The 13,322-nt window shown below is 41.2% G+C and overlaps 1 protein-coding gene across 1 annotated transcript in view; it reads left to right on the top strand.

The window, feature by feature from the left end:
* The first annotated feature begins 3,914 nt into the window (after positions 1-3,914).
* tspan15 (tetraspanin 15) overlaps positions 3,915-13,322 on the top strand; it is a 33,368-nt gene continuing 23,960 nt past the window's right edge. Inside the window, exons 1-2 of the mRNA XM_072678392.1 lie at positions 3,915-4,098; positions 12,214-12,399. Coding sequence (XP_072534493.1) covers positions 4,015-4,098; positions 12,214-12,399 — 270 coding nt within the window. The 5' untranslated portion in view covers positions 3,915-4,014. The remainder of the gene's footprint in view (positions 4,099-12,213; positions 12,400-13,322) is intronic.

Here is a 13,322-nt window from a genome sequence, read left to right as displayed (position 1 = left end):
GTGTTTATATAGTGTACAGGGTACACTAAATAATGCAAAAATGAATGATAAATGATGCAAAATGAAAACTGTGAAGTAATAAGAAATAAGAAATTGTCAAGAAATCAACCCTGTGTCATTCAATCACCAATTACCCAGCCCGTGCGTACCCCCCCCCCCCCAATAACATGCAGTGCTCAAGACACTACTGAAGGTACAGACCAACACACGCCTCCTCTAACACGTGTGCAGCCAGCCAACGCCAGCCAGCCAGGAAAGCCTAGAAGGAAGGCCGGTTCCGATCGGTCAGCAGATGCCAGAGCCGTCCTGCACCGCACTGGAGTGAGCAAGGCCAATTGTGCTCTCTCGGGGCCCCAGCTGCCGATGGCATTCGAACCAGTGATCCTCTGATCATAGTGACAGTGCCTTAGTCCGCTGGACCACCCGGGGCCCCTGGGGATGTTGTTTAAACAACTGAACCATAGTGAGGGCAACAGACAAAGGCAAACCTGCTGAGAAAATAATTTCAACAAAATCAAATATTAATATTTCACTTGAGTAGACATGCTGATATTCATCAATAAAGAATACTGCAATGCTCAAGCACAGCATATTGTTATTGTGGAGTCTTTTAGTCAAACGGATTGCAGTCTCATACCTGATTTGTAGATGTACAGATCAACTCCACTATGGTGTCACACTGTGAACTCATGCTTTACTTGATGTTTGTACCTCTGTTTGTATCCAACACATTATTGCCATGAACAGTGATATTCAGAACACCACACAAACTGTATATAATCTTTTGAACTCATTGGTCATGACTGGCATAGCACCAGGACCATGCTGCTTGAATAATGAACTTGAGTGAAGCTGTTGTGCAGTTAAAGAGAGAGGAGGGTGAGAGATTTCAAGTGTTAGAAGTTTGCCATAACCTTCTGCACTGCCCTTCCTCTCGCCCACACACACACACACACACACACACACACACACACACACACACACACACACACCAGAAATTTAGAAAGCTAAGTTCACAAGAATGGCAAAGACCACCAGCTACCTGCAACAGCTCGCACTGCTACAGAGAGAAAGAACTGAAATAGAAACCCCAATACCATGGGTTTGCATGGTATTGTGGGAACTGTAGTGGTTTAGGAGTGTTGCTATGGTAACTGTAGTCTTGTTTGTGACTTGTTTTGGCTCATTTTTTCTCTCTTCATTCTTTATCTCCCACGGAGCTGAAAGGTCCAGAAAGCAATGCTAAGGTTGCTATTTTTCTGTTGTACAGGTAAGGTACATAAAGTAATCTTATGGCTAGCTACTTATGTAGCTGCACTGTGATTATAAGTCCAACACTACCACTAGCTATGTAATCTCCTATATGTAACCTTTATGTGTATACATTCAAGTTTCAGGTTTGTTTGTCATTTGCACAACATGTCAGGACATTTATGCATTGAAATGCTTGTGGTGAGGCTCAGGTTGATGCTCTACAGGAGGACAAAACTATATACATACTAAACATTAAAATAAAGTTATATAAAAATTATATTAAATAAATACATACAAACAAAATATACACAAAATACAAGACAGGAGGGATCTAAATATATATAAATATATATAAATATGTATGTTTATGTCTATTCCTGTTGTAAAGTGACTTAGTGATGTTGTCCATAGCAGTGATATATAGAGTATTAATAATAATAAAGTGTCTGAGTACAGTGTCTGGCTACTGAAAGTAGGGGTGTAGCTTTTTTTTTAAAGCTAACCTCCCCTCCCCTTCCTCGTTTCTACAAAATTACCTACTTTAGCTTTAATGTTATCAAAATTCTGTTGTGTTCTTTTACACCTCATTTTATACAAGGTTTTATACATTCAGATCAGACTACATCCGAACATCTCACCCCCTACCCCAGACTTCCCACCATCTCACAGTGTAAAGTCATCAACACTACTGCCACATGTACAGGCGTCACATCACATTCAGATGCAGTACAATATTGGTGTAACACACGTTCTCTTATCCAACTGTATTGAGTCAGTTTGAGTCAGCTGTGTGTGTGCTTATTGATATACATATGAATATACATTTCTCCTCGGTGATCTCATTTTGTAGACCATGGCTTCATACAAATCCTTTAGGATTTGATGGTTTTTTTTTCACTTGTTTGCAGAGTAGCTGTATAGGACTGAAATTTGACCTTTAGACATAGTGTTGTTGACCGCTAGCTCTAGCGCAGTCAGAGACAGTAGTGGTAGACTTCATAAAACTCTTTAGGTGGAGATATTAAGTTGAAAGATTAGTTAAATATAATAAATGGTCACCTAATTTCTACAGGCATAAGCACATTAACTTTAGTGATCTCTGCCAGCTTGTATAGTCCATTGTTTTAGCTAAAGTATGAGCCATTAAGTATGAATTACCAAATATAGGAGAATGCTGTGATATGGCCGATACATTCCCAGAGCTGCATAAGCTTCATGACACAAATCTGTGGTATTTTTAATGAATGTTTTAACTTTTAAATCAGTTTTAATTCAAATATATAAAATATTTCAGATATATCCAGATATATCCAGCACTAACATTAATACCACACACAGGTGAAGAGAAAAATATTGATTATCTTTATCTGCTCTGGCATCTGTCAAGATATATTAGGCAGTAAGTTACTGAAGGTGATGCGTTAAAAGCAGGAAAAATGGCCAAGCATAAAAATGCCATTGCTTTTTAAAAAGGGTCAAATTGATGGCTAGTCGACTGGATCAGAGCACCTCCAAAGCACCAGGCAGATCTTGTGGTCAGGTTTTTTCTGGTATGCAGTGGTCAGTGCCTACCAAAAGTGATCCAAGAAAGGACAACCGGTCATGGGCCCCCAGGATTTATTGATGTGAAGGCCCCAACTCACAACTTACAGTATCTGCTGCTAATGTCTTGGTACCACAGGACACCTTCAGAGGTCTTGTAGAGTCCATGTCTCAAATGCTTAGATCTGATGTGATGGCACACATGAAGGGGGACCTACTCAATATGAGGCAGTTGGTATTAATGTTACGGCTGACCAGTGGATATGGTTTGGGTGAGATCCAAAAGAAAGAAAAATTATGTGAATTGATGTTGTGTGATTTTTGTGGTGTTTCTTAGTTCTTTGTCATACTTATCTGACGAAATGTAAAATATAAATGCCATTCGAGTGCTGCATATTTCAGACACAGCCTGTACCTTCATGAGAAACTGCCAAACAGTTACAAAAGAAAAGCAATTTCTCACTAGTCATGTGCAAAGCCTGCAAAGAAGGTAGGGAACAATATTGAGTGGCACTCCACTGAGAAATGTCACTTTCTGAACATGTGCATTGCGCTACAGCTGAGTCCCTACATGGACCTTTGGGTTTCCAGCTTAACCCTCTCTTACCACTCTGATAACAGCGTGTGTGTAAAAGCCACTCTTTGCAACATTGCCCAGAGAATTTCTGCAACTGCACTGAAGGAAATGTGCTTTCGGATGTGTCAGGTGGCGGCACATGGACTAAATGTGCTATCAACACAGTTACACTAAACCTTGTAAGTAAACTGATAGACAGCATGATGCAGCACATTTTACTCATGATGTAGCACATTTTACTCATGATGTAGCACATTTTACTCATGATGTAGCACATGACCAAAAACACCAGGCAAATCCATTGTGTTCAAGTGAAACTGAAAGCTAGCTTTAACTCTCATCTGCAGCTGATCTGATCAGTCTAAACCTTAAAATGGTCCAGATTAGGGTTTACACTAAACCCCACAGCAGTCCTCATCACTGTTCGAGTCCCCAATAAGTAGCATATGCTTTATTTCATGTAGATTGAATGAGTTGCGGGACGCTCGTACGCTCATTGGAGCAACCACCCATCAATCAACCGCCCTCCGGCCAATGGGAGCTCTGGAAGAGAGCAGGCGTTTCCACTGAGCACAGGTGAACGACTCGACCCAGGAAGAGCCTGGAAAAGTGTACTACAACCAAGTTAGGAGGGCTCGAGTATGGCAGATGATGTTCGGTACTGTGCGAGGTTCTCTTACCTCGTCCTGAAGTTCATTTTGGTTGTGTATGCCACCGTTTTCTGGGTAAGTTTTCTTCTCCATGTCAGTACATGCCCTGCCTTGGTTCTCGGTTGAACGCTGTCTGCGCTGGCTGCTGTGTTTTAGGAAGCTAGTCCAGACTGGCCGGTTCAGCGTAACTGCGCCTGGAAGATGGACCGCACATAATGTCCTAGATAAGTCGTGTATATGAGTGGTTTGGGGATAGCTAGCTATATTCTGAGGGGTTTGTCCTAATTAATTGTCCTAATTATTTTACCTGTAACCGTGTCTCTGACCACACCCTCAGTGTGTGTTTGCACTGCGTCACCAGACTCGCCCACATGTGGGCAAAACAAGGCAGTTGTAGATACTTTCCTTCCAGTTTCTCATGAACTTTACACTTTACAGGTGTGTACACCACCCTCCATTGCTACAGGTGTTAGAGACATGCCATAAGCACTGATTCTTAACTAAAATACCTGTTAGTTATTGTGGAGGACACTGTGGGTGTAGCACTGCTGCTGTGCTGCCAGTGGAAATCAGGTTAGTTTCTGCTGCTTGTGTAATGAGAGTGTAAATAGACTCTTGTGTGGCATGAAACAGAGTAGGTGTATTTCATTTAAAAAAAATGATTTCTGCATGATTAAATCAGTAAAGCGTGAAAAAAGTCATTTATTGTGATTTGGTGTGAAAGTGGCTGTTCTACAAAAATCTACCAAGTCAGAATTGGCAGCGGAGCTGATGGGAATCAGACATCCAAACTTTTATTACCCTCTCTGAAAAAGGTGTTTTGCAGAAAGTTATAACATTTAATGGTTCTGAATATATTTGAATATGATGCCTTTTTGTTTTACAATAGTTGTTTTTAGTATAGTTGAGTTTAAGGATTTCGTAGTAAAGTAAAGGTGCACGTATTTGTCACTGTGCAGTGTAAAATGTGTCCTCCGCATTTAACCCATCTGTGGTAGTGAACACACACACACCCAGAGCGGTGGGCAGCCAACTGCAGCGCCCAGGGAGCAGAAAGGGGTAAAGGGCCTTGCTCAAGGGCCCAACAGTTGCAGCTTGCCAAGCCCGGGTATCGAACCCACAACCCTGTCATCGATAGCCCGGCGCTCTAACTGCTGAGCCACCACCACCACTGCCCCTGCCCCTGCACCATTTTGAGAGCTTATCAGCAAATTTCATAAGGAATCCAGCCATAGCACAGGTACATGCAGGTACATTATTTTACTATGTTTTATGTGCGTTGAAGAAATTGCAGTGGGGGTCTTAGGAAACATATTACCTCTTTATTGCAAGGACAATATTTGAGTGGTTGCAATTGCAGCCAGCCCAACAATAATACACACAGTCTCATCCATGGTGGCCAGACATGTGCACACTCCATCCCTCCTTACACTACCCCGCAGCACATGTTTACTTTAACAACACCTGTAGTAACAGTCCAACCCCAACAATGCTTGCTTAACCAACTGCTTACAGAGTCCCGACGTGAGCTGTGCTGCAGCATGCAAATCCAACCCTTTCCACTGGCAGTTACTTACTCAGAACACGCTGATGTAAGCGGTAGGCCGCTCTCGCCACAATATTTTACCATTATCATCATAACATATAAAACCTGCACTGCATGTATGCGTTCACTGGTTGATTTGCATGCACTGATGTTCTGCTTCCTATCTCCACCACTGCCATGATATTTATATTTTTTATATACTTTTCTTTGGAAGTACCCTTTAAGCAGAAGGTTTTGTCCATGGGTTCCACATTGGCCCCACATATCGATGCCCAGCAGGGACCCACCAGGGTCAGTGGGACCCATTTGGGTTGTACACCCAATGTTACAGCCCACCCTAATCTCACATGGGTCCCATCAATATTGTGAGATTAGGGTGGGCTGTAACGTTAGGGCCCATTTAGGAAGCTGAACTGGGTCCCAGTCGCAACACATGTACAAACTCACTCAGAGCCCATGCCCACCTTTAACCCAACTAGCCCATGTTACCCATGTGAGGTGGGGTGTTTGATACAGCATCCCTTTAAGGCAACTGTCCTAAATTTACATAAACATTTAGCTCATTCCAGCTGCTGTTAGGTTTTGTGAAGTCTGCTTTTGTCAGTTTTGATTTTAAGTTCCTCAACCTTCTGTTGACGCATTCCAGCTGGAAAAGGCACAGCATGTTATGACAGTTGTTGATTATGTGACATAGCTTGCCAAGTGAGGCCATATGGGAAAGCTCAACAAAGATGACACTTCCCTGCACTAACTATCTACAGTATGTGGCACTTAAACTCCATATGCTAAACTACAGTGTAACATTAACTGAAAAGAAAGCTAGATACAAAGTAGAAAACTGAAGTGTTGAAGTGAATGATGTATGGTATAAATACCAGCCTAGCAAATGACAGATGCTGGTCTGTTTCTTTGCCCAACTTCAGAACTTCAGGTGCCTGTTAAGAGGTCAAAGGTGCAATGCCTCTTCTGCTTAATAACATCATCTTCACTTTGCTCATGTATAAAGGTGAATGGCCCTTTATTATGTCCGCTTAAGAGAGACTGAAGAGTTCACACACTCCAGACTTGCTTAGAGACACTCTTATGACTGACCTGTGACCAGGGCTGTTGCTTGAATTAATGAACTTGAGTAAAGCTAGCCATGTTGCGTTTAATGACGCAGTTAAATATAGAAAAGGGCGTCAAGTGCTGGAAATTTAGCATTAAAGAGTAAGGAGACTGTTGGTTGACTACAAAACCTGGGAAGTCCATTTTGAACAGCACAAGGTTGGCATGGCTTTGAGGTGCAGAATTAAAATGGGTGCGTCAGTAAGTGCAGAGCATTTGAATAAGATCACATAGTGTTAAATTCCCAACCAGCCGGTTTTAATGCGTAACAAGAACCACCAAAAAGACTTACTAATGTCCAAATCTTAAAGCTGCAGTCATGTGAGTACTGGCCATTGATCCTGTTCAGCTTGTGACCCCTTGTCCTTATCAAACTGCTAACTTTGCAGTCATTAGTATTATGGACACCAGTTTGATTAAGGTTAAAGTCTGACTGCAGCCCTGCAGAGGTTTCTGATAAACATTTTGGGTAAAGTAGAAGAAAGGGTAGCATATGGAGAAAGAAGAGAAGGCTTCAGACCACCCAAAGCAGGCAAGCTCCTCTGTAAAACCTGATTTCTGTTGACGTAGTGTGATGACATTCTCTTTAACTAGGGGTTAAAGCAGTACAGTAACTTCAGACATGTGCAGAAGTATGTCTACAAAAGGGCATGCTTTCATACTCCTTGGACATGACTTCACCACACCGCACTACCCACAAAAAGCAACCCAGAGCACTAAATGTTTTCGGTTTTAAATAAGTAGACAGGTAGGTAATGATGCAGGTCTTTCAGTTGTTATTCAACCAGGCAATATACTTGCTAAAGTAGGGTCATTTCACCAAGTGAAGTAAAGACCCAGTGAATATCTTCTTGTGTTTGTGACATGAGTCGTGAGAAATGCGTAATACAAAAGCACAGTACCTTTAGAGAGATCGAGAAAAGTGATGTGAAACGTGCTACTCTAGAGAGATCTACCAAGTCCGAATAGTTCACAGTGGTGATGAAAGGGAACCAGAGATCCAAAACTACTTTATAGAAAGTTCTCACATGAATATATTTCCTAGTGCATCCAGTTGCAGGGCAGCACTTTCCTTAAACCTAGCCATACCTGTAAGGCAGATGAGTGGCATAAGCAAGTACTGTTTTATCATATTTCAGCCCATGGCTTTTGCCTCGTGGGTGTTTTCATGTTGTTCTGTAGGCAAAGCAAATGGGTTTGTGTTCAAGGCTTTGTTTTCTTATCTGCATTCTGAAGCATTTTAAAGCTCTGTGAAATTAAAGGTTAGCGTCTTCTAAAGAGCAAATTCAAATCAATGTCACAACCCCTATCCTCATCTGTTTTCTGGTGCTGTGTTTCAGCAGATCGGCTACTGCTTTAATACCTGCTGTCAGTCTGGCTCTTAATCCCTGGGAATAGGGAAGCTGGAAGCAATTTATTTATCTAATATACACTATGTGTCCAAATGTTTGTGGACACCCCTTTTTTGATGCACAAGTTTGATGCAACTTGTTTATCCCCTGTAGAGAAGTATTGCCAATAGAATAGGGCTCTCTGGAGCAGATAAACTTGAAGCTATTGCCAGCATGCCTTATGCCAAGTGCAGGCTAGAGGGGTGTAAAGCCCACTAACATTATCATTCATTACAAGTTTACTTGTTCCTTTATGTAGGTCAGTTTACAGCAAGAATGAAGTGATGAAGAGAGCAACCAAGAAAACTGTTTGCCTTACAAAATTAATGCCTAAAAAAATCACATAAGAAAAGCCCTCCCTTTTAGAAAATCGAGCTATAATACACTCTTTACAAATGTGCCACAAAGAGTGATGAAGGTTTGTGAGTGTGGGGGAAAAGGCTTTTTAAACATTTATGATACAATCATCATATAATGTTCTGCATTACTAGAAACTGCGTTCTCCGGAATGATGGTGTGCCGTCCAGTTTTTGGGGTGAGCTGGGGTGTTTGGGATAAGGTAGGATGGTGATCATCCACCATCCTGACCCTATTAACGCTCTTATCGCTGAATTCAGTCAAATCCTCACAGCAGTGCTCCAGAATGTTGTAGAAAGCCTTCTTTGGACAGTAGAGACGGTCACTCCATCCAAAAGCTGTGCTGTGGTGCTGTGTTCTTTTCCTAATTTGTCATATTGGCTCTGCACTGAATGTGGCAGTCCTCCACATGTTTTGAGTCCCTAATGAAGCTAATGCAACTTAACACTCAAGGTCAGCTAATGATTTAGCCAGTGCAGTAAATGTTAGCTTAAAGTAACCCACAGTAAATGCCTAGGTAGTGTAACAATGTATTTACTTGAGTTACTCCTTTTGTAAGCACTTGTATTTAAGTGAATCAGCGCTGCATTAGCAACACCGGTACTTGAGCAGGCCTTTTCACTGTTCCTTCCACTTCTGGATGCAGGTAGTAAGTAAACGTATGCCATGGCCACCCAGAAAGGCTCAAGCTTGCTAATGGCAGGAATGGCACCATTTTGCAGTGCTTCTTGTTAGTTTTCACGAGGAGGTCTACACATGCCTCAGCATGTCATGTTGAAAACCTCAACGGTGGGCCCCACAGCCCGATCAGCCCATTGTGCCACAATTAAAGCCTGCTGATGGGGCACAGACAGTGGATTCAGTGCTAACCAGAAATGCCTGCTCTCTGCATAGCATCAACTGGCTGCCATTTCATCTCAGCGGTGACGTGTTTCCCAGTTCCTCCTCCATCATTTACTAACACACTCGGCATGTGGAGATACAGCAGTCTTTGTGTTGAGCTGAATTATTGTGCCTGGGTGGCTTTGTACTGCTATTCCACCACTCTGGGCTAAGTGCTGGGAACTCTCTGTTATCACTCGTGATGAATGTGCACTCTATTGGATTGGGTAAAGGCCACCGTTGGCATACAGTCATGCCAGCTCTCTGTGTGTTTTGTATGGTTTGGCTTGGAATAAGTTATTGTCTAATTATCAGATTGGCCTAAAGGCCAAATGGTAATGGAAATGGTTTTGAACTCTGCCTTAGGTGCTTTAAGTGGAAGACACACTGGAGATGCTTATCAGTCTGTGATGAAAACAGGGGATTTTCAGGTTAGGCAACGGTTTATGTTCTTTCAGTTCAGCTTAGAGGAAGGCTGCTCAACTGAATAATCAGCAATTGTCACATAAAAGTAATCCTGTATAAAACCATGCATCTTATTTCCCTATTTATCACAAATTGAATATGTGTAAATCTTCACACAAAGACAGTAGCATGCAAAACCCTGGTCAAAATATCTGTTACTAGCTAACCGAGCAAAAGATGACCTGATTTCCAAAAAGCATAAAGTTAAAGATAAAACATTTAGCAAGACTACTTTAAGATAACTACAGTTTCTATGTAGCTACAAAGGCAAAAGCTAAAGTTTGGGCACCCTGCATCATCAGAGCTTTTTGCAGTCAGCTTATATAGTCTTGTAGTTCTTGTTTTGGGTATTTTTCCTTGCAAAAGGCTGATTGTTGGGTCTAAAGAGCCACAGGGTGCTAATCCTACACTAAACAGTTATACTTACTAGTTTTTTTAATGTATAGTATTTAATATGGATAAATATGTCAATGTTGAGCATGCTCAAATATTGATACACATCACGATACACACTTAGAAAACCTTTTTGTGAGTGTGACTTCAGTGGATACTACCCACAATGCAGTGCAAAAAGGGAAAGGGAAGAGCTGCTCATGACTCGAGCAATTAGAAACAAATGGCAGATAATGATGTCAGTGCAGCGGCGACAGTGTTTGGAGAACTTGTAATAATAAATGGTGGCATAGCAAAGTTTCTTCACTTCCTGTCAGTAGGAATATGTTAGTACGATAATATTTCGTGTACTGACCTACCAAACCCACACTATTAAGATTAATATGTAGTCTAGAGCTTATAGTATTAGTGTGTAGTACGCAGTTGGGGCATAGCCAGAGTATTCACAAAGCTTTCATAAGGATGACTGTGAACAAGCCATAGGCCTAACAAGCTAACTAAGGTCTAAGGATACCAAACTTTTGCTTGCTACTGTACACACACAAACACAAAAACGGCATGAGACTCTGGGGATGAGTAATTGCCTTCTTTCAGAAAGGAAATGTACTAGACCATAGGCTATTATTTACTCAATTTGCATTTGGCAAAGAAAAACAGAAATAGCCTTTAAATTGTATGAAAATTTGTTCTTAAATCACACAGACATTCACCATGACCAAAGCTCGGAATGATGCTTTCAACTTTTCCAGCAGACGTTTCAGAGATCAACTCTGTCTGGTTTCCCTGACACTATTGTAGAAAGCCGGGACTGACCTCTGGACATGATGTCTCATACTGTCAGTGCTTTCTTATTTATTTTATTTCATTTTAAATCATAACTTGACTAAAGAAAAAAACATTTATTTGATCTTTTTTGTTTTCTGCGTTTTAATGTTGATGAGGTAGAGCAGAAGAGATGACCACTGCTATGAGTAATTGCAGTAGCCTTACTGATGTCCCTCGAAACACAGGCTTGCAGGCTTATTTAAGCTTTTGATTAGAGAGGGGGGTTTGTTGCAATTATCTCGCATGCCATTATGTTGCTAATGATTTGATTTCACCATTAAGCACTTTCATTAGTGCTCCGTGTTCAGCAGTAACGTATAGGAGCGCATTAGCTATTTGATCACATCAGCCATGTGTGACCTTTACACTTGGCGGTCGTGTTGATAAAGACTTCAAAGCAGTATACACAGTAAGGGTGCAGAAAAGCTTCAGTTATCTATCAGGCACTAGTTTGTTTTTTGTTGGCCGCTATTTAACTTTTTAAGCTTTTATACAGTTTTAGAAAAGTTAAAAGTCCTGGTGTGTGTTAAAACATGTGCTTAAGTGTAATTACACAAAACAATGTGATGAGTGTGACCGTAAGTAGTCTACAGTATCAGTGACTGTTGATTATAGAATGAAGCTGTCTCTAGCATCTCTAGCATGCATTACCTTGGGTGAACCACAGCTTGAGTGAACACAGTATGATCCTAAAGTGGAATTTCACTAAATGGAACACACACTTAGCGCCACCACAGAGGCCATTACGACTGAAGGTCAGAGTACTCTTACTGAAGAGGGCAGAACTGCACATGGCACTGCTGCATCGCCTTCTGTTGTACCACTCTCATGATCTGTTATTTAAAGCATCCAAGCAATCGAGACAGCTATTAGGCGTCTTTCCTTCTTTCCTCTTTTTCCTCTTTCTGTCTTTTTTCCTTTCCTTTGTTTCTCCTCTCATCTCCCATCCTTTTCTTTTTTCCCTTTCCCTTCCTCTTTCTAGCTTTCATTGTTACCATCTTTCAATCTTCCCATCTTTCTTTCCATCCTCCTTTTTCTTCTTCTTCAGTCTGTCTTCTGTTGCTGTCTTTCCTTCCCTTTCCTTCTTTATTTCCATCTTTCTTTCTGTAATTTCTTCCCAAGTTAGACCGGTCCCTAGACCTCTGTTTGTTGATTGATCGCATTTTGAAAGAAATAAATTTCTCAAAATAAATAATCTTGCTTGCTTGTTTGTTTGTTTTTCAGCTAGTCGGTGGCTTCATTTTGGCAATTGGCATTTATGCAGAGGTGGAGCGGCAACGATACAAATCCCTGGATAGCGTCTTTCTCGCCCCAGCCATCATATTAATAATTCTGGGGTTGGTCATGTTCATCGTTTCCTTCATCGGTGTGCTGGCGTCACTCAGGGACAACTTGACTCTCCTCAAAGTGGTGAGTTCCCACCTGACCATGATCTCCTGCATTCTCACCGGCACCTCTGTGAAAATAAAATTTAAGATGCGCATAATTCATCCTAATTTTATTGTATTTCCATCATTGCTATAACAGTTTCATCACTGAATACATCATTAAGGTCTTCAGTGACTGAACACTTTACATTACACTACCCCATCCCACAAACACACAGCTTGAGAGATGTTGGAAAAAGTTGTGTCTAATATTAGAGCACTTGTTTTTCCTTCCTGATCCAGGTTCGAATCCAGGTCTCCTGCATGTAGAGGGGCTTGTTTGGCAGATTTGCACAAGTTAAACTACCTGTACAATTTTCCGAAATGACCCCGGATAGCCTGGTTTAAAAAGCCATGGCCTTGACGTTCACATCTGCTAAACAGACAAACACAAAACCTCAGACAGCATTAGGAATTTACCAAATGCTGCCTGAGACCACAGAAATAGCTTTACCTTGTAAAAGGTACTTTAAGATATTCCATTTTTATTCTCATTATAATTGGGACATCAAAACAGTGTAAGAGATTATCACCACAATAGTCTATTCCCAGGATTTGTTATTATATTACTGTGAGACTAATTGGAACACAATTGCAGAGTTAATTTGCTCTGTAATTATTACCTAAGCCCTATTCAGAGGTGATTATTTTTACATGGCGAGGTGGAGTACAGTAATGTTACTACATGGTGTCTGGAAGATTAATGAGCTGTTGGCACGGGATACAAAATCTGATTGAGATGGGAGAAGCTACTCAATTTACCCCCAAAAACATTTGATGATAACCTTCTTATAACCCACTTATAGTAATGATGAAATGATGAGCTACACGTATGTAAGGTATTAGCTACGCTACACAATGACTTCCATTGCACCTATGAGGAGTTCTTTGGCTCGTCTTCTGGAT

This window comes from Salminus brasiliensis, chromosome 4 (genome assembly GCF_030463535.1).
Source record: "Salminus brasiliensis chromosome 4, fSalBra1.hap2, whole genome shotgun sequence".
Taxonomy (NCBI): Eukaryota; Metazoa; Chordata; class Actinopteri; order Characiformes; family Bryconidae; genus Salminus; species Salminus brasiliensis.
This window is presented reverse-complemented; position numbering and strand designations above follow the sequence as displayed.